We start from the raw sequence: 25,315 nt of genomic DNA, 5'->3' as shown, positions 1-25,315 counted from the left end.
TGGGTCCGTAACCCGGGATCACACAGTCCGTAACACGGTGTCCGTAACCAGGGGTCACACAGTCCGTAACACGGTGTCCGTAACCAGGGGTCACACAGTCTGTAACCCGGGGTCACACAGACCGTAACCCGGGGTCCGTAACCCGGGATCACACAGTCCGTAACCCGGGATCCGTAACCCGGGGTCACACAGACCGTAACCCGGGGTCCGTAACCCGGGGTCCGTAACCCAGGGTCCGTAACCCGGGGTCCGTAACCCGGGGTCCGTAACCCGGGGTCCGTAACCAGGGGTCACACAGTCTGTAACCCGGGGTCACACAGACCGTAACCCGGGGTCCGTAACCCGGGGTCCGTAACCCGGGGTCCGTAACCCAGGGTCCGTAACCCGGGGTCCGTAACCCGGGGTCCGTAACCCGGGGTCCGTAACCCGGGGTCCGTAACCCGGGGTCCGTAACCCGGGATCACACAGTCCGTAACCCTGGGTCCGTAACCCGGGATCACACAGTCCGTAACACGGGGTCCGTAACCAGGGGTCACACAGTCCGTAACACGGGGTCCGTAACCAGGTGTCACACAGTCTGTAACCCGGGGTCACACAGACCGTAACCCGGGGTCCGTAACCCGGGATCACACAGTCCGTAACCCGGGATCCGTAACCCGGGGTCACACAGACCGTAACCCGGGGTCCGTAACCCGGGGTCCGTAACCCGGGGTCCGTAACCCGGGGTCCGTAACCCAGGGTCCGTAACCCGGGGTCCGTAACCCAGGGTCCGTAACCCGGGGTCCGTAACCCGGGGTCCGTAACCAGGGGTCACACAGTCTGTAACCCGGGGTCACACAGACCGTAACCCGGGGTCCGTAACCCGGGATCACACAGTCCGTAACCCGGGATCCGTAACCCGGGGTCACACAGACCGTAACCCGGGGTCCGTAACCCGGGGTCCGTAAACCGGGGTCCGTAACCCGGGGTCCGTAACCCGGGGTCCGTAACCCGGGGTCCGTAACCCGGGGTCCGTAACCCGGGTTCCGTAACACGGGGTCCGTAACCCGGGGTCCGTAACCCGGGGTCCGTAACCCGGGGTCCGTAACCCGGGGTCCGTAACCCGGGGTCCGTAACCCGGGGTCCGTAACCCGGGATCACACAGTCCGTAACCCTGGGTCCGTAACCCGGGATCACACAGTCCGTAACACGGGGTCCGTAACCAGGGGTCACACAGTCCGTAACCCGGGATCCGTAACCCGGGGTCACACAGACCGTAACCCGGGGTCCGTAACCCGGGGTCCGTAACCCGGGGTCCGTAACCCGGGGTCCGTAACCCGGGGTCCGTAACACGGGGTCCGTAACCCGGGTTCCGTAACCCGGGATCACACAGTCCGTAACCCTGGGTCCGTAACCCGGGATCACACAGTCCGTAACACGGGGTCCGTAACCAGGGGTCACACAGTCCGTAACACGGGGTCCGTAACACGGGTTCACACAACCCGTAATCCAGGGTCCGTAACCCGGGGTCCGTAACCCGGGGTCCGTAACCCGGGGTCCGTAACCCGGGGTCCGTAACCCGGGGTCCGTAACCCGGGATCACACAGTCCGTAACCCGGGGTCACACAGACCGTAACCCGGGGTCCGTAACCCGGGATCACACAGTCCGTAACCCGGGGTCCGTAACCCGGGGTCACACAGACCGTAACCCGGGGTCACACAGACCATAACCCGGGGTCCGTAACCCGGGGTCACACAGACTGTAACCCGGGGTCACACAGACCATAACCCGAGGTCCGTAACCCGGGATCACACAGTCCGTAACCCGGGATCCGTAACCCGGGGTCCGTAACCCGGGGTCCATAACCCGGGGTCCGTAACCCGGGATCACACAGTCCGTAACCCGGGGTCACACAGTCCGTAACCCGGGGTCCGTAACCCGGGGTCCGTAACCCGGGGTCCGTAACCCGGGGTCCGTAACCCGGGATCACACAGTCCGTAACCCGGGGTCACACAGACCGTAACCCGGGGTCCGTAACCCGGGGTCCGTAACCCGGGGTCCGTAACCCGGGGTCCGTAACCCGGGATCACACAGTCCGTAACCCGGGGTCCGTAACCCGGGGTCACACAGACCGTAACCCGGGGTCACACAGACCGTAACCCGGGGTCACACAGACCATAACCTGGGGTCCGTAACCCGGGGTCACACAGACCGTAACCCGGGGTCACACAGACCGTAACCGGGGTCCGTAACCCGGGATCACACAGTCCGTAACCCGGGGTCCGTAACCCGGGGTCCGTAACCCGGGGTCCGTAACCCGGGGTCCGTAACCCGGGGTCCGTAACCCGGGGTCCGTAACCCGGGGTCCGTAACCCGGGGTCCGTAACCCGGTATCACTCAGTCCGTAACCCGGGGTCCGTAACCCGGGGTCCGTAACCAGGGGTCCGTAACCCGGGATCACACAGTCCGTAACCCGGGGTCCGTAACCCGTGGTCACACAGACCGTAACCCGGGGTCACACAGACCATAACCCGGGGTCCGTAACCCAGGGTCACAGACCGTAACCCGGGGTCACACAGACCATAACCCGGGGTCCGTAACCCGGGATCACACAGTCCGTAACCCGGGGTCCGTAACCCGGGGTCCGTAACCCGGGGTCCGTAACCCGGGGTCCGTAACCCGGGGTCCGTAACCCGGGATCACACAGTCCGTAACCCGGGGTCCGTAACCCGGGGTCCGTAACCCGGGGTCCGTAACCCGGGGTCCGTAACCCGGGGTCACACAGTCCGTAACCCGGGGTCCGTAACCCGGGATCACACAGTCCGTAACCCGGGGTCCGTAACCCGGGGTCCGTAACCCGGGGTCCGTAACCCGGGGTCCGTAACCCGGGGTCCGTAACCCGGGGTCCGTAACCCGGGGTCCTTAACCCGGGGTCCGTAACCCGGGGACACATAATCGGTGACGCGGGGTCCGTGCGCGCCCCCGCTGCAGGAAGCGGAAGGACTGCGGGAGGCGGAGCCGGCGGATGGACCGAATGCGAGGGAGCGCAGTCCCGTGGATTACATGCACGAGCTTCGCGGAGGCGGGACCGATAGGCGCGTGGCCGGAAGCCCCAGAAATGTCGGTGATACCGGGAGAGACGGGCACGAGCGCGTGTTCGCGTGGCGTGAGCCCAGTGGGCGCGGAATCATGCGCGGGCTTGGAGGAGCCCGGGCCGTGCGCGTGCCCGGAGGTGGTGGCGATGCGCGGGCCACAGGGGGACGCGTGCAAGAGGAAGATCTCACTGTCCAGGTAAAGGGTGGGGAAGGGGGAGGGGGAGGGGGTGGGGGGAGGGGGAGGGGGAGGGGGGAAGGGGTGGGGAAGGGGTGGGGAAGGGGGAGGGGGTGGGGGAGGGGGAGGGGGTGGGGGGAAGGGGAGGGGGAGGGGGTGGGGGGAAGGGGTGGGGGAGGGGGAGGGGGTGGGGGGAAGGTGTGGGGGAGGGGGAAGGGGAGGGGAGGGGGTGGGGGGAAGGGGAGAGGGAGGGGGAGGGGGAAGGGGTGGGGGAGGGGGAAGAGGTGGGGGGAGGGGGAAGGGGTGGGGGAGGGGGAAGAGGTGGGGGGGAGGGGGAGGGGGAAGGGGTGGGGGAGGGGGAAGAGGTGGGGGGGAGGGGGAGGGGGAAGGGGTGGGGGAGGGGGAAGAGGTGGGGGGGAGGGAGTGGGGGAGGACGGAGGGGGGAGAGGACGGCGGGGGGAGGGAGGGAGGGGGAGAGACGGGAGGGGTAGGAGCGAGACGGAGGGAGGGGAAGGGGTGGGGGAGAGATGGAGGCAGGGGGAGAGAGACTGGGAGGGGGTAGAGACAGAGGGGGGAGGGGAGATGGAGGTGGGGGAGAAAGATGGAGGGGGGTGTCCCACTGTTGCACTGAAACACAGAGCAGAGGGGGTTTGGGCAGCAGAGTTGATCTCCAAATAAGTCTAATCGGGGCATTAGGGGGGTAACCTCAGGGAGTGGGGGGAAGAGGAGAGGCATAACCTGCTGTTCAAGAACTCACTCAGTATGGGGGTGCGGGTGCCATAACTGCCATGAACATCCTCTGTGAGCCGCCGTCACACTTCCCCTCCCTCTGACGTAACAGACAAGCGTGTGTGTTTATGGCGCGTGGAGACAAAACCACATTATTCATTTTGGTGACCCCCCCCTCTGATGGAATCACCCGGTGTGGTCTGCAACCCCCTAGTGACCCTAGTGCTGGGGGTGGGAGCAATGCTTCATTTGGGGGGCATGTCTCACACATGCCTTTCCCCCCCCCCCCCGACCACGATGGGCAGTGAGGGGGAGAGAAGGTCAAACAGCAGAATCTTCAGTGCAGAAAGCGGGGAAAATTTGGAATTGGTTGGCCCACCATAAGCACGGGGTAGTAGTGGGTGGAGTGTACAGTATTTTGCCTAGTAAATGACCTGGAGGAAGAATTGGAGGGAAGGGGTCAGTAAGTCTGCAGATAATTCGATGGTTGGAGGAGTTGTGGATAGTGTTGACGGAGTTGGGCAGAGAAGTGGCAGATGGAGTTCAATCTGGACAAGAGTGAGATGATGCACTTTTGAAGGTCAAACATGAAAGCAAAGAGAGAGACCTTGGGGTCCAGATCCATAGATCTCACCAAATTGCTGTGCAAGTTGACAGGGTGGTTAAGAAGGCTTAAGGTGTGTTGGCCTTCCTGAATCAGGGGATTGAATTCAAGAGCCACAAGGTAATTTGCAACTCTATAAATCTCTGGTTACACCAGAGTTTTGAGTTCAGTGCTGGTCATCTCATTACAGGAAGGACGTGGTAGCTGTGGAGAGGGGGCAGATGAGATTTACCAGGATGTTGTCTGGATTGGAGAATGCGTCTAATGAGGCAAGGTGGCAGAGCTGGGACTCTTTGGAGCAACGAAGGTTGAGGGGAGACTTGATAGAGGTGTGGCTTAGACAGCGACAGGAGCCAACACCAGAGGACATCCATGTACGTTGAAGAGAGGAAGGCTTACAGAACACGTAGGAGGTCATTGGTTTTCACACACCGAGTGGTGGGGGCTGGAACAATAGGGACATTTAAAAGACTTGGATAGACACACGGATGCCCGAAAAATAGAGGAATATGGGTGTGAGGTAGGGAAGGGTTAGATTGTGGAGTAGGTTTGCAAAGGTCGACACAACATCGTGGGGCTGAATGGCCTGTACTGTGCTAGAATGTTCTAGGCTTTCGTGATTTATCCCCACTCACCATGAGAAAGGCGTGGATCGCTCCCTGTTCCTGTGTCAAGGGTTGTGCAAAGTTCTGCCGACTCCACTTGAAGCTGCCACGGTTATGTTTCGTCTCCCACAGGTGTGAAGCGTGCGGTGTGACAGAGGCAAAGTACCGGTGTCCTCGATGTATGATCTTCTCCTGCAGGTACCTCGAGGCTTCTCTGTTCATTGCTGGTTCGTGCCATGCGGCACCTCGTGGGTTCCCCATTCGGTGTCTGGATACATGCCCTGTGGCACCTCGTTGGTTCCCCGTTCAGTGTCTGGGTTCGTGCCCTGCGGCATCTCATGGGTTCCCCGTTCGGTGTCAGTAGGGCACCCACAGCACCTCGTTGCTCCCATCCAGCCCCTTCCACCTGTGGTGTGGGATTGAGAGACCAAAAAGAAGTCAGTCAGGCCCTCTGTCCTTCCTGTTGTGTCTACCCCACTCCGGACCCCTCCCAGCTCCCCATCATTGAATCTCCGACCCCTCTGCCCCATCCATTCATCCATCTCCCCAAATGACCTGTCCCTGATTTTTCACTTTCAATGGGAAGACTGGAGTCTATTGAGATGCAGGTAGACAGGGTGGTGAAGAAGGCTTAATGATACTTGCCTTCTTCAGTCAGGGTACATCGCATTGGAGCTGTAAGACAGACCACACGCGGAGTAAGTCCAGGCGCAGTTCTGCTCACCTAGTTGTCGGAAAGATGTTGCTTAATCAAAAGAGGATTTGTGAGAATATTATCAGGAGTTGGCAGCTTGGAGTTCCAAGGAGAGGGTGGGACTGTTCTCCCTGGGGCGTCGGGGTGACATAGAAACTTATAAGATCATGTGGGGCATCGGTAGTATGAATGGTCAGAGTCTTCTCCTCAGGGTGGCAGTAGAGGCCAAAGGTTTAAGCAGAGGGAAAAATTTGAAGGGGTCCTGAGGGGCAGGTTTCACACAGAGTGTGGTGGGTGTGTGGAACAAGCTGCCAGAGGAAGTGGTGGAGGTGAGCACACAATTATAGCATTTAAAAGACTTTTGAACAGTTCATGGATAGTCAAAGGTTTCCATACGGCCATAATGTATAGGAGGAGAAGTAGGCCATTCAGCCCATCAAGTCCACTCTGCCATTCTATCATGAGTTGATCCATTCTCCCACCAAGCCCCGCTCTGGTGCCGTCTCCCCATAACCTTTGATGCCCTGAAGATTCAGAAACCTATCAATCTCTGCCTTAAATACACCGAATGACTTGGCCTCCACAGCCGCCCGTGGTAGCAAATTCAACAGGTTCACTACTCTGGTTGAAGAAATTCCTCCGCATCTCTGTTTTAAATGGGCGCCCTTCAATCCTGAAGTTGTGCTCTCTTGTCCTAGACTCCCCGACCATGGGACACAACTTTGCCACATCTATTCTGCCCAGGCCTTTCAACATCCAAAATGCTTCTATGACATTTCCCCTTTATTCTTCTAAACTCCCGTACTCCAAGTGAGGCCTCACCAGCGCCTTATAAAGCCCCAACATCACATCCCTGCTCTTGTATCCTGTCCCTCTGGATATGACGCCAACATTGCCTTCGGCTTCTTCACTACCGACTCAGCCTAGACGTTAACCTATTGGATTCCCTGCACGAGGACTCCCATCCTTTTGCATCTCCGAATTTTGAATTTTCTCCCCGTCCAAATAATAATCGACCCGTTTATTCCTTCGACCAAAGTCCACGACTGTACCCTTTCCCACATTGGATTTCATTTGCCCCTTCTCCTAAGTCTCTCTGCAGCCTCTCCATCTCCTCCTCACTACCTGCCCCTCCACCTATCTCTGTATCATCTGCAAACATAGCCACCGAGCTACTAATTCCACAATCCAAATCATTAACATACATCATAAAGAGCAGTGGCTCCAACCCCGACCCCTGTAGATCACCACTGGGAACCGGCAGCCAACCAGACTAGGATCCCTTCATTCCCAATCTCTGTTTCCAGCCAAGTGATATGGCCAAACGCAGGCAAGTAAGATGAGTTTGGGTGGACAACTTGGTCATTGTGAAGGCCAAGTTATTAGGGAGATCAGAAGTACGGGTTGATAGTTTTTTGATCAGTAAGGGTTGTGAGGAGAAGGTAGGTGAATGGAGATGAGAGGAAAACTGTAGAGGCCATGAGTCAAATGGTGGAACAGAACCGATGGGCTAAATGGCCTAATCCTGCTCCTAAGTCTGTTTTTTAGAGGTGTACCTCCAAGAACTGCCTGTCAGAAGATGGGGATGATTGTCCTCCTTCCTTGAACTGGTGAGGGTGCTCCTCCTGTGCTCTGTGGGTGGGTTAGGAGTTAGTCTGGGGGATGTGGGGGTGACTGTGTTTCCACACTGACATTGACCTGGTCCTTTGTCACCTGTTGAAGCTTGCTCTGTGTGAAGAGACATAAAGCAGAGAGGGGATGCACTGGCGTTCGGGATAAGACGAGTTTCACATCTCTCAGTGACTTCTCGGAGATGCAGCTGTTCAGCGGTAAGTGTTGGGCCCCGTGTGGGCGCTGTTTGTGGCGGGAAACCTCGGGGGTGCTGTACAATTCCTGACCATGCTGGTCGTTCCAGATTACAAGTTCCTCGAGGACACAGGCAGGCTGGCAGATAGCGCACGCCGAGACACCTTTGTTCACAAGCCGACAACCAGCAAAGCAGTAAGTTGTTTGTCATTGTGTCACCCAGGACCTTCGGCCCACCCCGTCTGTGCTGGCCATCAACCTCCCAGTCACATTACTCTCCCCACATCCCCACCACCACCTCCCACTGGATTCCGTCCCTCACCCACCCACTGGGGACAGTTAACCCACCGACTCCCACGTGCCTTTGAACATATTCCCAAGACTAATGAAAGAAACAGTAAGAAACCATAAGGCCAGTTAGCATCTGGCATTGGGAAAATGCTGGAGCCCATCCTTGGGGCCACGGGTCAGTGTTGGGGCCACCTCTTTTTGCGTTGTATATAAATGATTTGGATAATGCCATAGATGGTTTTGTGGCTAAATTTGCAGAGGATACCAAAATAGATGGTAGAGCTGAAGTGCCAGTTGATGAAGTAGACAAAGACGATGCAGTCAAACAATAATCATGGCTTTTAGTAGCAGAAACTCATGGTACAATAATGAAAGACAATAGGTGCATATAGTTATACCCAAAGGGTGTCCTTAACAGAAGAGATAATGCACAGCCAATGTTAGTACAGCAAGGCTCGCCAGAGGGGAGACAGGCAGCTTGGCAGACATTCACCACAATCTCCCCCCAGCAGAAGAAGGGTTAAAATCAAAAGGAGAGGTGCTAGGAAAGACTGAAGCAAGCAATACATGGATACCATGTTTGGCTTTGAGATACCCTAACAGCCAAAATACGCCAGTATCTAGCAAGCAATCGAAGTATAATGAGATGCTTTATGAATATGTCAGCCGATCAGGTTGTTTACGAATTCTGGTCCTTCGTCTCAAAACAGATGGCTCCTTTGCAACCTTGGGAATTGGTACAGATCCTGGGTCAGTAGTGTGGGAAGGACTGACTTCGGACCCGCTCCAGAATCGCCAGCGTGAGGCAGTGGCCATCTGAAAGCTGACTAGGGGTCATAGGCTAGGGGGTGAGTTCAACCTCTCAGGCTCACTCTGAGTAGGGGTGCGAGGAAGGGGCGAACCAGGCAAGGCCAGATCTCTTAGGGGTACAGTGTCGGTACTCCCATCTGGGAATCTAACATGAGCGTAGTGGGGGTTAGTATGCAGTAGCTGAACTGGTTGGACTAGGGGGTCTGTTTTACGCGCCCAAGCGTGGCTCTTCAGCAGCACGGTTTCAGGCTCAGATAAACAGGCAAAATACAACAGTATCTAGCAAGTCCATCACAGTTCCTGATTTCCTAGGAAAGGCAAACATATGTTCATGAGGTGTTTGAGTTGTTGCAGTACACAATAAAGACCGAATAGAATGTAGTGCCTCAGGTAGCACCTCCTGCCACCGGGTAACAGGGTAGCCATGTGTTTTTAAAGCAAGATTAAGTCTTCCAGACTGTAGCATTAGCCCTGTCAACCTGCCCATTGCCCTGCGGCCTGTTGCTCATGGTACGGCTGGTGGCAATCCCTTTTCGTAGCAGGGCTCGCCGCAGTTCAGCGCTCATGAATGCTGAGCCTCTATCGGTATGAATGTAATTGGGAAAACCAAAAAACGCTGAAAATTCTATCAAGTGGCTTAATGACAGATGCTGACGAGACGTCAGGGCAGGGTATCACAAAGGGAAACCTTGAATATTCGTCAATTACAGTAAGGAAATATACATTTTTGCTGTTGGAAGGTAACGGCCCTTTAAAATCTAAGCTAATCCTCTCAAAAGGTCGCGTTGCCTTGATGAGAGTGGCCTCCGGAGCTTTGAAGTATTGCGGTTTGCATTCTGCACAAACAGGACAGCTTTTAGTCAGTTTCCTGACTTCTTCCAGAGAGTAAGGAAGGTTGTTAGCCTTTATATAGTGGAAGAATCTCATGACTCCTGGGTGGCACAGTCTGCTATGGATCTCTTTTAGCCCCTCCAGCTGAGCACCAGCAGCAGATCGTGACCATGCGTGAGAGGGATCATTTCACCTGCCCAGTCTGGACTGGATCTCATAATTATAAATTGAGAGTTCTATTTGCCAGCGTGCCATTTTATCGTTCTTGATTTCGTGTTTAGTACTCAACGTAGGCTTCAGATTTCTGATCAGTGACAAGAGTCACTCATTTGTCCTCGTTAAATGTAAGGTTGAGTTCTTTAGCTGTTGTTAAAAATTTCTTTAAGTTGTTGTCATGCTCAGCCTGTGTTTTCCCACAGATAGTGACATTATCCAGATAGGGAAATGTACCCTGTAGCTCATACGTCCTAACAATCTTATCCATTTCCCTGAAACACTGACACACCATTAATGACTCCAAAAGGTACCCTTTTAAACTGGTATAACCCCCCCCCCCCCCCACCCGCCTCATCAGCCTCAAAGGCTGTATAGGGTTGTTCCTTTTTTTTAATGGGGATTTGGTGGTAAGCTGCTTTGAAGTCAATAGTGGAGTACACTTTGTATTGCGCTATCTGATTAATCAACTCATCGGTGCATGGCAGGGGGTATCCAGGTTAGTGTAATGGTTGATTGTCTGGCTGTAGTCAATAGCCAGTCATTTCTTAGTGTGATTTTTTTTTCACAACTACCACCTGGGCTCGCCAAGGAGTCTTACTGGGTTCAATTACTTCCTCTTTAAGCAATCTCTGGGTCTCAGCTTTGATAAACTCAAGATCCTCTTTGCTGTAAGAACGGCTCTTAGTGGCAATCGGCCGACACTCGGGGGATAAATCACTGAAAAGGGAGGGAGCTTTGATTTTTAATGTGGACAGACTGCAGTAACTAGTGCGGGGGATGGTAAGTGTGGGTAGTGGCCAAAATTTAACACTACTCTGTTCATCTGAGATTGAATATCTAACCCCAGTACCACCGGGGCGCAGAGCTCTGGTATAATAAAGAGCCACACGTCAGCCAGGCAATGTCCCTGCAAATTTAAAGTAACTTTACACTTGTCCCGTACAGTTTTTGTAAGTTCACTACAAGCCATTGATATCTTTCAGTTCGCTAGATATCTCTGCAAATTTAAGGCTCTGGCAACTCTCTCGTGCATGTAGCTGCCAGCACTCCCCGAGTCCATTGGACAATCAAGACTCTCACCATTCACCTCCCCCTTCATAGTCGACTGTTCTAGTCCATAATATCCCCCAAACTTTGGAGTCAATTGAGCTATCACAGGGGGTCTCACCTCGCTGTCACTTGAAGTCGATTCAGCCTGCTCGACTGAAGATTCCCCCTTTTCACAGTTGTCTTCCATTCCTGCAGCTCCAGGATGCATTTTCTTGGTGCTTCTCTTCTTCTTTTCGCATTGCATGCTTTAGCGAAGTGGCCGAGTTTCCCACAATAGCTGCAGGTAGCAAATTGAACCAGGCACTTTTGTCTGGGGTGCCAGCTCTTATCACAGAGGTAGCATTGTTCAGGAGTTCACCTCTTTCTTTCCTTCGGGGTTCCAGCTCTCCTGGATGTTTCCTTTTCAGTTTCTAGCTTTTCACTGGACCGCATGGCACTTCTCAGTGTTTTGGCTAGAGTGACTGCCCGGTTGTAGATTAAGGGCTCCGTCTCCAGCAGCCTCTGTCGGATGGAACTGGAGTCAATCCTGTTGACTAAAGCCTCCAGCTTCAAGGCATTGCGGTGTTGTTGCACATGGACTGCCCTGACATCACATTCATTTGCCAGTGAGTCGAGAGCCAGTGCATAGGCAGCATCACTTTACCCGGGTTTCTGGCGTCTAGTCAGCAACTGGTGTCGAGCAAACACCACATTCCGTGGCGCTGCATGGTAAGCAGCCAAACGTTCCCGGGCTATAGCCAGAGTGATAGCTCCCTGCGTTACGGTGAAAGGGACCTCACCCAACAGAGAGTTCAGGTGGCCCCACTGCATCGCCTCATCGACCATGTTGTTTCGAGCCATGTAGTAATCGAAACAAGCAATCCAGTGGTTGAAAATTTCTCTGGCCCTCAGGGCAGACTGGTCGACTATCAGCCACTCTGGCTTGAGGGCTCCATCCATTTCTGCTAATAAAATTGAAGTGCCAGTTGATGAAGTCGACAAAGACGATGTGGTCAAACAATTATCATGGCTTTTAGTAGCAGAAACTCATGGTACAATAATGAAAGACAATAGATGCATATACAGTTATACCCAAGGGGAGTGTCCTTAACAGTAGAGATAATGTACAGGAAGGCTCGCCAGAGGGGAGACAGGCAGCTTAACAGACATTCACCACAAGAGCAGGTGGTGCTGAGGATATGGAGAAGCTGCAGAAACATGGATAGATGAGGAGAATGGGCACAGAGGTGGCAGATGATGGAAGTATACGGTTATGCACTTTGGCAGAAGGAATAGATGGGCAGTCTATCATTTAGATGAGGAGAAAATTCAAGATTTGGAGGTACAAAGTGACTCGTGTAGGAAATCCTAAAGGTTGAGTTGGTGGTGAAGAAGGTAAAGGCAATGTTGGCGTCCTATCCAGAGGGATAGAATACAAGAGCAGGGATGGGATGTTGGGGCTTTATCAGGTACTGGTGAGACCTCACTTGGAGAACAGGGACAGTTTGGTCACTGTATTTGAGAAAAAATGTCCTGGCGTTGGAGAGGGTTCAGAGAAGATTTAGTAGAATGATCCCAGGAATGAAAGGGTTATTATATGAGGAACATCTGTCGGCTCTTGGACTGAACTTGGAGAACGAAAGGATGGGGGGATCCTCACAGAGTCATTTTTTTATTACTGTAAGGTATGGACAGAGTAGATGTGACCAGGATGTTTCCCATGGTCGGAGATTCAAGGGCAGGAGGGCACAACATCAGGATAAAAGGGCGTCCATTTAAAACAGATGTGGAGAAATTTCTTTAGCCAGAGGGTCATGAATCTGTGGAACCTGTTGCCACAGGTGGATGTGGAAGCGAGGGCATCGAGGGTTACAGGGAGAAGACCGGGGAGTGGGGCTGAGTGAAAAGGATCATGATTAAATGGCAGAGCAGACCCGACGGGCCGATTGGCCTGCTCCTGCTCTTATATCTTGTGATCTTGTTAAAGGAAGAAATCGGAACAGACTTCGCAAATCATTGCCCAATTGAACAGAGTCAATGTCGTTTTATGAAAGGAGTGATCACTGTGATCAGGTGTGATCACTGTGTCAATGTTCGTTGAGGATGTAATGAACAGGTTAGACAGGCGGTTCTCAACCTTTTTCTTTCCACTCACAACCCACTTTAAGTATTCCCTCTGCCATCGGTGCTCTGTGATTAGTAAGGGGTTGCTTAAAGTGGGATGTGGATGGGAAGGAAAGGTTGAGAATCACTGGGTAAGACAAATAGGAACCAGTAGATGTGATGTATTGAGATGTTGAGAGAAAATGCAGTGGAAACATGTGGGGTTAAGAGAATTGTCTCATGAACGAAAAGCAGAGATGGGGCAGGATGTTTTCTGGTGGGCAGGCAGCAACCAGTGGGATACTGCAGAGGCCTTCATGGAAGAGGACAGAGGTGAGGTGATGGGTGGGCAAGCAGGCCATGAGCAGGATGTGGAGAGCCTGAGGAGGGATATGGAAAAGTTAAATGAGTGGGCAGATGGAGTTATCCACCTTGATAATAAAGTCAATAAGACAGGATCTGGACAAATTGCGGTCAACGGCACATGGAACATTACATCACAGAAAGACGCCCCTTTGGGCCTTCTAGTCTGTGCCGAACCATTTTTATGGTGAGTCCCACTGACCTGCACCCAGTCCATTGCCCTCCATACCTCTCTCATCCAAATTCCTCTTAAATGTTAAAATTGAGCCCCCATTTACCACTTCAGCTGGCAGCTCATTCCACACTCCCACTACTCTCTGTGTGAAGAAGTTCCCCCTAAACCCATCTCCTTTGGTTTGTATCTCACCCACCCTCAGTGGCGGCTACCCTGCTCCTGCAATAACACACAAAACCGGACGGGTTGAGCTCAGAGAGCAGACTAGTTTATTGCAGGCTGCTGGGCTTCACTTATACTCCCAGCCCGGACCTGGCTGAGAACCGCACTGGAGGGCGCTGACGTCACTCGGGTGTCAAGTGGTCCCCCAGCGTGGGTTTCTGAGCTCCGTGCTGGAAGGAAGGGAAACCCCCCCGACGGTGCCATTTTGACCTGCTGCTTACAAGCGGGGCCGGTTCGCCTGCCTTGTGGTGAGCCGTCACACAGCACCCCCCCAGAACCGATGCCAATGTCCTTTTTCGCCGACGGCCTCGCCTCTTGGGCTGGGCAATGACCACGGGCACGGTGGGATCGAGGTGCACTGGATTCAGCCTGTCCATGGTAAACAGCTCCCTCCTGCCGCCAATGTCCAGCGTGAACGTCGAGCCAGAACGCTGCAAAACCCTGTACGGCCCTTTGTACGGTCACTACAGAGGTCCCGCGGTCGGGCCCCACTGAACGAAAACATACTCTGCGGAAAGCAGTTCGCCAGGAACGTGAGATGGGCGGGTGCCATGCCTGGGCAGCGGTAGGGGTTTGAACAATTCCAAGCGTGCCCTGAGGTGATGAAGTAGTTCATGCGGCGACCGCTGGGGATTGTGAGGTGCGTTGACGAACTCACCAGGTAGTGCCAGCGGCGCACTGTAGACTAGCTCGGCAGATGACACCTGCAGATCTTCCTTGGGAGTGGAGCGGATGCCCAGGAGCACCCAAGGCAGTTCGTCTGCCCAGTCGGGGCCGGTGAGGCGGGCCTTGAGCGCCGACTTAAGGTGGCGGTGCAGACATTCAACCAGTCCATTGCCCTGCGGGTGGTAGGCCATGGTGCAGTGTAGCTGGATCCCCAACCTGTTGGCGAACTATGCCCAAATCACAGATGTGAACTGGGCGCCCCCATCGCTGTTGAGGTGACCCGGGACACCGAACCGGGCAACCCAACCATGCAACAGTGCTCGGGGCAGGAGTCGGTGGAGGCGTCTGGCATCAGGATCGCCTCGGGCCAGCAAGTGGTGCAGTCCACCACTGTAAACAGGTAACGGTTGCCCCGGGAAACAGATAAGGCCCCGACGATGTCCACGTGAATGTGGCTGAACCGTTCCCAGATGTCCTCGAACTCCTGTACGGGTGCCCTGGTGTGTCTGTGCACCATAGACGTCTGGTAATGGGTGCATGTTCTGGCCAAGCCCGCGATCTGCTTACGCAGCCCATGCCATACGAACCGTTCTGCCACCATTCGGACCCTGGACTTGATGGACGGATGTGAAAGGTCGTGGATGTGACGGAAGACCTGCATACGCCACTGCTGGGGAACCACTGGCCGCGGAGTGCCCAAGGAGATATCTCACAGAGTTGGTGCCTTCGCTGCTCGGAGTCGGGAGGTCTCGGAACCACAGGCCCGTGATGGTGGTCTTGAAGGCCCTCGTCTCCTCATCAGATTCCTGGTCCTGGGCGAGCTGGTTGAAGTCGAGGCCGGGTGTCAGCGCGCAGATGTGTTGCGCCCGGTCCTTGCTGGTGACGAGGATGTCGTCCAAATAAATAAAGACGAAATCCCTGCCCACAGAGTCCATGAAGTGCTGGAAGGTCTGAGCGGCGTTCCTGAGCTCGAACGGCATGCACAGGACTTAGAACAAGCCAAAGTGGGTGATGATGGCCGTCTTGGGTATGACCTCAGGGTGCACCAGGATCTGGTGATGTCCGCGCACCAGGTCAACCTTGGAGAAGACCCTCGCACCGTGCAGGTCGGCCTTAAAGTCTTGGATGTGAGGGATGGGATAACAGTCAGGAACGGTTGCCTCGTTAAGCCATCAATAGTCTCCACAGGGACACTAGCCGCTGGAGGCTTTCAGGACCAGGTGGAGCAGCGAATGATCCCCAGCTCCAACAGGTGCGAAGACTCCTCCTTCGCTACCTGGAGCTTGTCAGGCGGGAGCCGGCGTGCCTTGGCGTGAACCGGTGTGCCCTGGGTGGGGATGTGATGGAACACCCCGTGGCGCGGCGAAGCAGCGGAGAACTGTGGCTTGAGGAGTGTCGGGAACTCATCCAGGATTCGCTGGAACTCGCCTCTGGGCGTGCTGATCGTGGCCATTTGTGGTTGCTCCGAGGGGGAGGTGTCGAGGTGAACGGCCTGGAAGGTACGGGCGTCCACCAGGAGCCTACCTCAAATGTCCACCAGAAGCCCATGTGCGAGGAGGAAGTCTGCACCCAGGATGGCAGTCGGGAGGGACGAGACGATGAACCTCCACGCAAAATTCCATTGGCCGATCTGGGTGTGGACTGTCTTGTCTCCATACGTCCGCATTGCCCTTGTGTTGGCCGCACGGAGGGGAGGTCCACGAGGTCGGTTTTGGACTCAACGGCCGTGGCCAGGATGACGCTGATCCGGGCTCCATTGTCAACGAGGAACCACCGGCCGCTGACTGAGTCCCGCAGGTAGAAGAGGCTGTGTCCTTGGCCAGCCGCTGCAGCCATTAACAGTGGCCGGCCTGGTCATTTCCCTGGAACGAGCAGGGCTGATTACACTTCCGAGCCTTGGCTCCCCAGTGCTGATGGTAGAAGCAGAGGCCTGAAGCGGATGCAGTGGCCTTGGTTATGCTCTTGGGGACCCCTGCAGGGGCCGGGTGCTCTACCGTAGAGCTAGGGGCGGGCTTGGCATGGTTGTGCCTGTGCCTCGTCACCTGCTGGACCACTTAACCCTCCGAGAATCGTGCAAGCCATAGCTCTTGGGCCTTCTGGGCGACCTTCCTCAGGTCGGTGAAGCTCTCCTGGACCAGCAGTGGCCGGATGTCCCCAGGCATATGGTTGAGGAAGATGCGCTCGAAGAGAGCGCAGTTGGTGAGCTCACCCATGAGTGCAAGCATCTTGTCCATCAGCTCTATCGGGAACTTGTCCCCAGGGCATCAAGGTGCAGCATCCGAGCGACATGCTGGTGTCTGGATAGTCCGAGGGACCCGGTAAGCACTCGCTTGATAGTCTCCTATTTGTACTTAGCGGGTAGGTGCTGAACAAGGTGCAGCACGCGTCTGGCGGTGGCCTGGTCCAGGGCAGCGACCACATGGTAGGATTTGGTCATGTCAGATGAAATCTGGTGGAGGTAAAACTGGGCCTCTGCATGGCCAAACCAGGTCTCCGGCTCCTGAACCCAGAATTCAGACAGTTTTACGGTTATAGCACTCATCCCAGGCTTTGAACCAGTCGGGGTCACCAATTGTAGTGCTGGCTACACGGTTCCTGCAATAACACACACAACCAGACGGGTTGAGGTCAGTGATCAGACTAGTTTATTGCAGGCTGCTGGGCTGCACTTATACTCCCAGCCTGGACCTGGCTGAGAACCGTACTGGAGGGCACTGACGTCACCCGGGTGTCACATGGTCCCCCAGCGCAGGTTTCTGAGCCCCGTGCTGGAAGGAGGGGAAACCCCCGACTATGCCATTTTGGCCGGCTGCCCCGCCGCGTGGCTTACAAGCGGGGCTGGTTTGCCTGCCATGTAGTGAACCGCCAAACAACATCTGTTCTGTCTGTCCCCCTCATAATTTTAAATACCTTTATCAAATCTCCCCTCATTCTTCTACACTTCAGGGAATAAAGTCCTAACTTGTTGAACCTTTCCCTGAAACTCAGTTCCTGAAGTCCAGGCAAAATCCTAGTAAATCTTCTCTGCCCTCTTTCTATCTTATTGATCTCTTTCCTGTAGTTTGGTGACCAAAACTGCACACAATTCTCCAAATTTGGCCTCACCAATGTCTTCCACAACTTTACCATAACATCCAAACTCCTGTACTTTGATTTATGAAGGCCAAGATGCCAAAAGTTCTCTTTACAACCCTGTCCATCTGTGATGCCACTTTCAGGGAATTATGTACCTGTAATCCCAGATCGTCTGTCCTACTGCACCCCTCAGTGCCGGACCGTTCACCGTGCACGTCCTTTGCATTTGGGGGCTCCTCCAGCAGTTTGCATTTTGCTCCCGAAACATAGAATATTTTGTTTTGCAATTCAGGGATGTGTCAGGTGCAAGTCAACACGTGAATCGGAAGGGGAATGGGACTTTATTCGAAAGGGCTTGGTCTCTAAAAGTAGGGAAATCTTGCTGCAGATGAGACTACACCAAGCTCTGCTTGCAAGTTTGGTCTCCTTATTTACAGAGGTCCGTACTGGGTTTGGAGATGGTTCAGAGAAAGCTCCACAAATCCACAGAGAGATTGGGCAGATAGGACTTGTATATATTGGAGAAGAATTCTTAGATGGGTAGACAAGGTGTGTAGAAGGGCGACATGGTTACCGCAGTGCTGTTACCTCCTTCCCGAGTGTGAATAGGGCATGGCCTGGGTGCTGGACGTCGTTGAGGCTGGAGGCTGCTTTCTTGGGAGAGTGAAGCTGAGGCCATGATCTCATTGAGTGGCGGGTAGATGCGGGTATCCTTGTCCCTTCTGTTGGTCGATACTCCATGTGACTCCCAGCCCACCGGTGCTGGTGGAACTTCGTTGAAGCTCTTCACTTCACTGACAGGATGGATAGAACTCCGGCAAGTAAATCCATCTTCTCAGAGCTTTAACCCGCGTTGAGCTGAACCTTGTCGTGAAAATCGTGTCTCTGTTAACTTGCAGCTAAACTTTATGAAGAAACATGCTCGGAGGTGCAACGTAGACCTGAAACTTTTACCCATTGGATTCACAAAGAGAAGAGAGAATTCTACCTTCTACCACAAAAAGTGAGTCCACACGGCATTGGTTCTAGGCAGAAAAATGGTTCGGCACAGACTAGTGCTGTAGTGATTTATGGTTCTAACTGAAAACAAGTCAGGGGCTCCACTTGAGATTAAATATTGAGGAGGCCATTCAGCCCATTTAACATCCTGCAATCTCTTTTTCAGGTTGATCTGTTACAATTTTCTAGACCTTCCGCCACTTCTGACTCACGAGCCCACATACCCCAATTAACCTACAAACCCCCATAGGTTTTGAAGGGCTGGAGGAAACTGGAGCCCCCCGAGGAACTCCTTGCAGTTCAGGGGAAGAACAAACTCCTTACAGAGAGTGCTGGATTTGAACTCTGGTCGCTGGCGCTGTAATAACGTTGTGATAACTGTGACTAACCGTAACACCCCTTAATATAAAGTAGAACCAAAAGATGTGGCTCGGTTGGCATCGCAGTTAATGCAACGCTGTTACAGCGCCAGCAGTCGGGACCAGAGTTCGAATCCCGCGCTGTCTGTAAGGAGTTTGTACGTTCTTCCCATGTCTGCATGGGTTTTCCCTGGGGGATCCGGTATCCTCCCACCATTCGAAGCATAGGCTAACTGGCCATAAATTGGGCGGCATGGACTCATGGGCCAGAAGGGCCTGTTACCGTGCTGTAGGTCTAAATTTAAATTTTAAAAAGCTGCGGAGACCTGAGGGCCTTGATAAAGGGTTCGAACCCAAGAGGTGACTGGGCTTCTCTCCCCACAGTTGCTGTATGACTCTTTGAGTTCTGAAGGAGCACTGGTGAGGGAGCTCCACACTCCGGATGGGGCAGTAGTGAGGGATCTCCACACTCTGGAAAGGGCATTGGTGAAGGAGCTCCACACTGAGGGATGGGTGGTAGTCAGGAAGCTCCACCTTATGGGAGGGGCATGGTGAGGGAGCTCCACACTCTGAATGGTGTGGTAGTGAGGGAGCTCTGCACTGTGGGAGAGGTGGTAGTCAGGGAGCTCTACACTCTGGATGGGTTGGTAGTGAGGGAGCTCCACACTGTACTTGAGGTGGTAGTGAGGGAGCTCCACAGCTCAGATAGGGTGGTAGTGAGGGAGCTCCACCCTCTGGATGAGGTGGTAGTGAGGGATCACACTCTGGATGGGGCATTAGTGAGGGAGCTCCACACTGTGGGAGAGGTGGTAGTGAGGGAGCTCCACACTGTGGGAGAGGTGGTAGTGAGGGAGCTCCACACTGTGCTTGAGGTGGTAGTGAGGGAGTTCCACACTGTGGGAGAGGGGGTAGTGAGGGAGCTCCACACTGTGCTTGAGGTGGTAGTGAGGGAGTTCCACACTGTGGGAGAGGGCGTAGTGAGGGAGCTCCACACTCCGGATGGGGTGATAGTGAGAGAGCTCCATACTCTGGATGGGGCGGTAGTGAGGGAGCTCCACACTCCAGATCGGGCGGTAGTGAGGGAGCTCCACACTCTGGATCGGGCACTAGTGAGGGAGCTTAGCGCTTGTTGAAATGTAAAAGAATGGGTTAAAATCTCTTGAAGGCTGTGGAACATTGGCTGCTGCCGGCCCTGGCGGCCAGAGTGATGAATGTATGTTGCTGTCGTAACTCGTCACTCGGTCCACATTGCGCCTGGGCCAGAAAATTCTTTCCCTTTATTCTGATTGGTTGAGCAGGAGGTTAGAAATGACAGCGAATTCCATGTGTATTCGTGATTCCTGGCTTTTCCATTAATGAGGATCACATATGGTTTGATGCATAGGCAATCCATCATCCTTGCTTCGGGAATGTTATTGCAGATTTCTATAAATATCTTCCTTCCTGGAAGAGCGATTGGAGAGTGTCCCCTGCGGTTCTCGCTGTGGAGAAGCCCCGAGGTTCCTTTATCTGGTGAACACAGCTATGGGTCCCATGTCCACAGGAGGTGCCCATCGAGGATTTGTTCCACCCTCCCTCCGAGTGCTTGGTGACCTCCTTCTTTTCATTCTTGGCCTCCTCTGCCCCGCATCCCCTCACTCCCCACCTATATTCCTTCCAACCTGGAAGCAGACTGTAAGTATCAGGCTCGGTGGGCTCACAGAGAGACGAGTCTAGACACCAGTATCACAAACAGACAGCTTTATTGTCCACACGAGAAATATCTGGATGGGGGGAAAATTCAATCCTCGGAGGTGTAAAGAGACCTGGGGCTCCTCGTGCGGAGGACACCTAAAAGTTAATGACCAGGTGGGATTGGTAGTGAAGAAAGCGAATGCTATGTGGGCCTTCATTTCGAGAGGAATAGTTGTAGAGCTCATCGAAAGAACCAAAGACTTGTTGATCCAAACCAAGGCTCTTATTAGCAAAAGACGGGAGCTCTTCAGAGGTGGCCGACCAGTCCGGAATGATCCGACCTGGCTAGGGACACAACCCTTTAAGGCCCAGACAGTAGGCGTGGCTTAGCTCTCAGCCAATCGCTGTAAGCACAGTCTAGATACTGTAACTATATACATTGGTGATAGATCTGTCCTATCACAATAGTGTATAAGAGTAAAGAGGTGTTGATGAGGTTCTATGGGGCACTGGTGAGACCCCATTGGGAGAACTGTGTGCAGTTTTGGGCCCCCTAACTTAGAAAGGATGTGATGTTATTGGAGAGGGTGCAGAGGTGATTTACCAGGATGATTCCTGTAACGCAGGGGCTGGCGTATGGGGAACGTTTGGCAGCTCTTGGGTTGTATTCATTGGAGTAGAGGAGAATGAGGGGATCTCATAGAGACATTTCAAATATTGAAAGGCTTTGACAGAGTGAATGTGGATAAGATGTTTCCATTGATGGGCGAGTCGAGGACAAGGGGTCATAGTCTTAAAATTAGAGATTATCCATTTGAAAGAGAGAAGAGGAAGAACTTTAGTGAGAGGGACGTGGATCTGTGGAACTCATGGCCTTATGCAGTGGTGGAGGCCAGATCACTGGGAGAGTTTAAACAGGAAATGGATGAGTATCTCATTAGTAAGGGTTCAAGGGATACGGGGAAAAGGATAGAAATTGGAACTAGGTGTGTTTAGTTTAGTGGATAGTCACGGAACAGACCCGATGGGCCTAGTGGCCTGCTTCTGTTCCTTTATCTTGTGAACAAGACTGGGGTGGGGGGGGGGGGTCACAGTGCATCAGTCAGGGAGGGGTAGAACACAAGTATAGCAGGTGGTGAAGAAAGCAAACAGTACGTTGGCCGTGATTGCGAGATGTTTTGAATACAGAATCAGGGAGGTCTGACTGCAGGTGTACAGGGCCTTGGTGAGCTCACATCTTGGATATTGTGCACAGTTTTGGTCTCCTGATCTGAGGAACAACATCCTTGCTATTGATGGGATGCAGTAAAGCTTCTAATCCTGGGTTGGCAGGACTAACATATGAAAGAAGACGGGATAAACCAGGGTTAAACTACTGGGATTTAGAGAATGAAAGGGGATCTCAATGAGACATATAACATTCTGATAGGACCGGACAGGTTACAGCAGTGGTTCTCAACCTTGTTCTTCCCACTCGCATTCCACTTTAAGTAATCCCTATGCCATCGGTGCTCTGCGATTAGTAAGGGATTGCTTAAGGTGGGATGTGGGTGGAAAGAAAAAGTTTGAAAACCACTGTTTTAATCGTACCTCATTGACTCGTTATGTGCACGGTTTCGTAACTCCAAAGAAAATCGACCAATGACCATTTTTCTCAAGCAAAATATTTCAGTAATATTTGGGTCCAGAGCAGTGATTCTCAACCTTCCCTTCCCACTCACATCCCACCTTAAGCAATCGCTTACTTATTACAGAGCACTGATGGCATAGGGATTACTTAAAATGGGATGTGAGTGGAAAAAAAAGGTTGAAAGCCACTGGGTTAGATTCATGAAGAATGTTCCTGATGTTGGAGAAGTCCAGAACCAGGGCTAACAATCTGAAGAGAAGGGGAAAACCATTGAGGACTGAGATGAGGAAAAACTTCTTCACTCAGAGACTTTCCAAACCACAGAACACTGTTGAGGCCAGATCGTTAGACATAGTCAAAGGCAGTTGGATGTGGTCCTAATGGCTAAAGGGGTCAAGGGGTGTGTGGAATAGGGGACTAAGGTCCTTTGATTATATTGAATAGTGGAGCAACCTCAAAGGGCTGAATGGCCTCCTATTTTGTATGTATACCAGCCCTTTGGGATATAACTCCACACCCTGCGTTTTTGTTTCATTGTTGCACAACCTGCTGTACTGAAATATGAGTTGTCTTGCCTGGATACAGTACAAAGCTTTCTACTGGTTGATAATGATTTAAATAATTTAGATAAATTTACATAATAAAATTAAAGAAGATATGAACAAGTGGAATAATTTGCCTATAACCCTAGTAGGTAGAATGAATTGTATAAAGATGAATATTTTTCCAAGGGTTCAGTATCTATTTCAGTTAATTTCATGTTGGAATCCTCAAAATTCTTTAAGGACTTACATTCGAGTATTCAGAAGTTTTTATGGAAAGGAAAGATGGCTAGAGTGTGTTCAGAAAAATTGACTTGGAAGTTTGAATTAGGAGTTTGGAATTATAGAGCAGCTCAATGGAAATGTATTAATGTGATGTTTGATGTAGAGAAATCTCCAGCCTGGGTCTAAATAGAATTGGGTCAAATAGGAGAAAATTGTACCCAGGACTTTATTTACAAATGGAATTCAAAGTTGTTAATAGGAAGTAGAGACATGTCTGTTTTGAAACACTTGATTGAATTATGGAATAAAATAGATCAGGAAATGGATGGAAAAGGTTTGATTTCTCGAAAAGTGCCTTTATATCAAAATAGACCTCCTTCCTTTTCTATGGACAATCAATTTTTGAGGATTTGGAGTCGAATGGGGATTAAGAAAATAGAAAACTGTTTTGAAGCTGGTAAATTTATTACTTTTCAGCGAATGAAGAAAAAACGTAATGTCCCGTATAATACTTTTTACTGTTATTATCAGGTTAAGGCTTTCTTGGTTGATAAGTTGGTCATCATTTGATATTATCTAGACAGATTGAATTAAAATTATTGATTTGTAAGGGCAGTCTGAATAAGTTGATATATATATTATATACACACACACACGCATATATATATATATATTCTCCATGTAATTTTTTTCTTGTAGATTTATTGAATATATATACATGGATGTGGTTTTAAAATTCTTAAATATAATTTAAAAAAAGCTCTCCGCTGTATCTCAGTGGATTGCCAAGCGGAGGGGTCCCAGAGCAGATCGCTGCGGAACAGCACTGGTCGCCAACCTCAGTGCAGAAAGCAGACTAGGAAACACTCAGCAGGTCAAGCTGCCTCTGTGGAAAGAGAGAGGGACAGCGCTCAGGTTTCAATGACCTTTCATGATTACCGGCTCTGATGAAGCCCTCGACCTGAGATGCTTCTCTTTCCACGGATGCTGCCTGACCTACTGAGTGTTTCCTGCATTTTATCTTTAAGCCATAAGGCATAGGAGCAGAAATAGGGCATTCATTCCATCAAGTCTGCCCCACCATTTCATCACAAACGGATCCATTTCCCTCACAGACCTACTGCCCATAACCGTTGATGTCCTGGCTAATCACGAACCTTGGAAAGCTCAGCGATCAGTGGATGGGGACTGGGCAGCAGAATGCCAGAGGATCAACTTGGTCATTGAATGGAAAAGCAGGAAGGAGGGGCTGAATGGTCATCTTCTGCTGGCATTGACATGAAGATAGGTGTGAGGGCACATGACGATGTTGGTGTTTGAACTTGCAATTGGATGGCGAGTAAACGGATGAAAATTTGGCAAGAGGAGCTTATGTGGGAAAGGGTGAGGTCATAGACTTCAATAACATTGGGATGTAGAAAATCTAGAGGGATCCAGATGTTCATGGTCATGAGCCACAAGCAGGTACATCAGGTGCATGGGATAAAAACGTAACAAATAAGAGCAGGAGTCGGCCATTCGGCCCATCGAGCCTGCTCCGCCATTCAATGAGATCATGGCTGATCTGATCATTAACTCAACTCCACCCACCTGCCTTTTCCCCATATCCCTTAATTCCTTTTTTATGTAAAAATCTATCTAACTGAACCTTAAATATTTCTAATGAGGTCATCTCAACTGCTTCCCTGGGCAGAGAATTCCACAGATTCATGACTCTCTGGGAAAAACAGTTTTTCCTCATTTCTGTGCTAAATCTACTCCTCTGAATCTTGAGGCTGTGTCCCCTAGTTCTGGTCACACCTACCAGTGAAAACAATTTTCCTGCCTCTAATTTTATGTTTCTCTAAGATCTCCTCTCATTCTTCAGAATTTGAATGAGTATAATCCCAGGCGATTTAGTCTCTCCCCGTAAGTCAATCCCCTCATTTCCTCTGGACAGCCTCAAGGCAAATATATCCTTCCTCAAGTGTGGAGACCAGAACTGCACACAGTTCTCCAGTTGCGGCCTCACCAGTACCTTATACAGTTGCAGCATGACCTCCCTACTCCTGAATTCAATTCCTCCAGCGATGAAGGCCAACATTCCATTTGCCTTCTTAATAACCTGTTGTACCTGCAACCCAACTTTTTGCCATTCATGCACAAGCCCTTCCAAGTCCTTCTACACCTCCGCAGCCTGCAGTTTTTCACCATTTAAATAATAATCTGCTCTTCTATTTTTCCTGTCTAAGTGGATAACCTCGCATTTACTAATGTTGGACTCCATCTCCCAGAACTTTGCCCACTCACCTAACTTAACTGTCCTTCTGCACCCTCTCCACATCCTCTGTACAATTTGCTTTTCCACTCAGTTTAGTATCATCCACAAACTTGGCTACACTACACTCTGTCCCCTCTTCCAAATCATCGATGTAAAT

At 52.0% G+C, this 25,315-nt stretch overlaps 1 protein-coding gene across 1 annotated transcript in view; it reads left to right on the top strand.

The window, feature by feature from the left end:
• The first annotated feature begins 2,948 nt into the window (after window positions 1–2,948).
• The window catches only part of znhit6 (zinc finger HIT-type containing 6), a 50,608-nt gene continuing 28,241 nt past the window's right edge, over window positions 2,949–25,315 (top strand). The window contains exons 1-5 of the mRNA XM_069936375.1: window positions 2,949–3,271; window positions 5,321–5,386; window positions 7,605–7,711; window positions 7,798–7,883; window positions 18,369–18,472. Coding sequence (XP_069792476.1) covers window positions 3,006–3,271; window positions 5,321–5,386; window positions 7,605–7,711; window positions 7,798–7,883; window positions 18,369–18,472 — 629 coding nt within the window. The 5' untranslated portion in view covers window positions 2,949–3,005. The remainder of the gene's footprint in view (window positions 3,272–5,320; window positions 5,387–7,604; window positions 7,712–7,797; window positions 7,884–18,368; window positions 18,473–25,315) is intronic.

This window comes from Narcine bancroftii, chromosome 5 (assembly GCF_036971445.1).
Source record: "Narcine bancroftii isolate sNarBan1 chromosome 5, sNarBan1.hap1, whole genome shotgun sequence".
NCBI lineage: Eukaryota > Metazoa > Chordata > Chondrichthyes > Torpediniformes > Narcinidae > Narcine > Narcine bancroftii.
The sequence above is the reverse complement of the archived record's forward strand: the minus strand, read 5'-3'. Positions and strand labels throughout refer to the sequence as shown.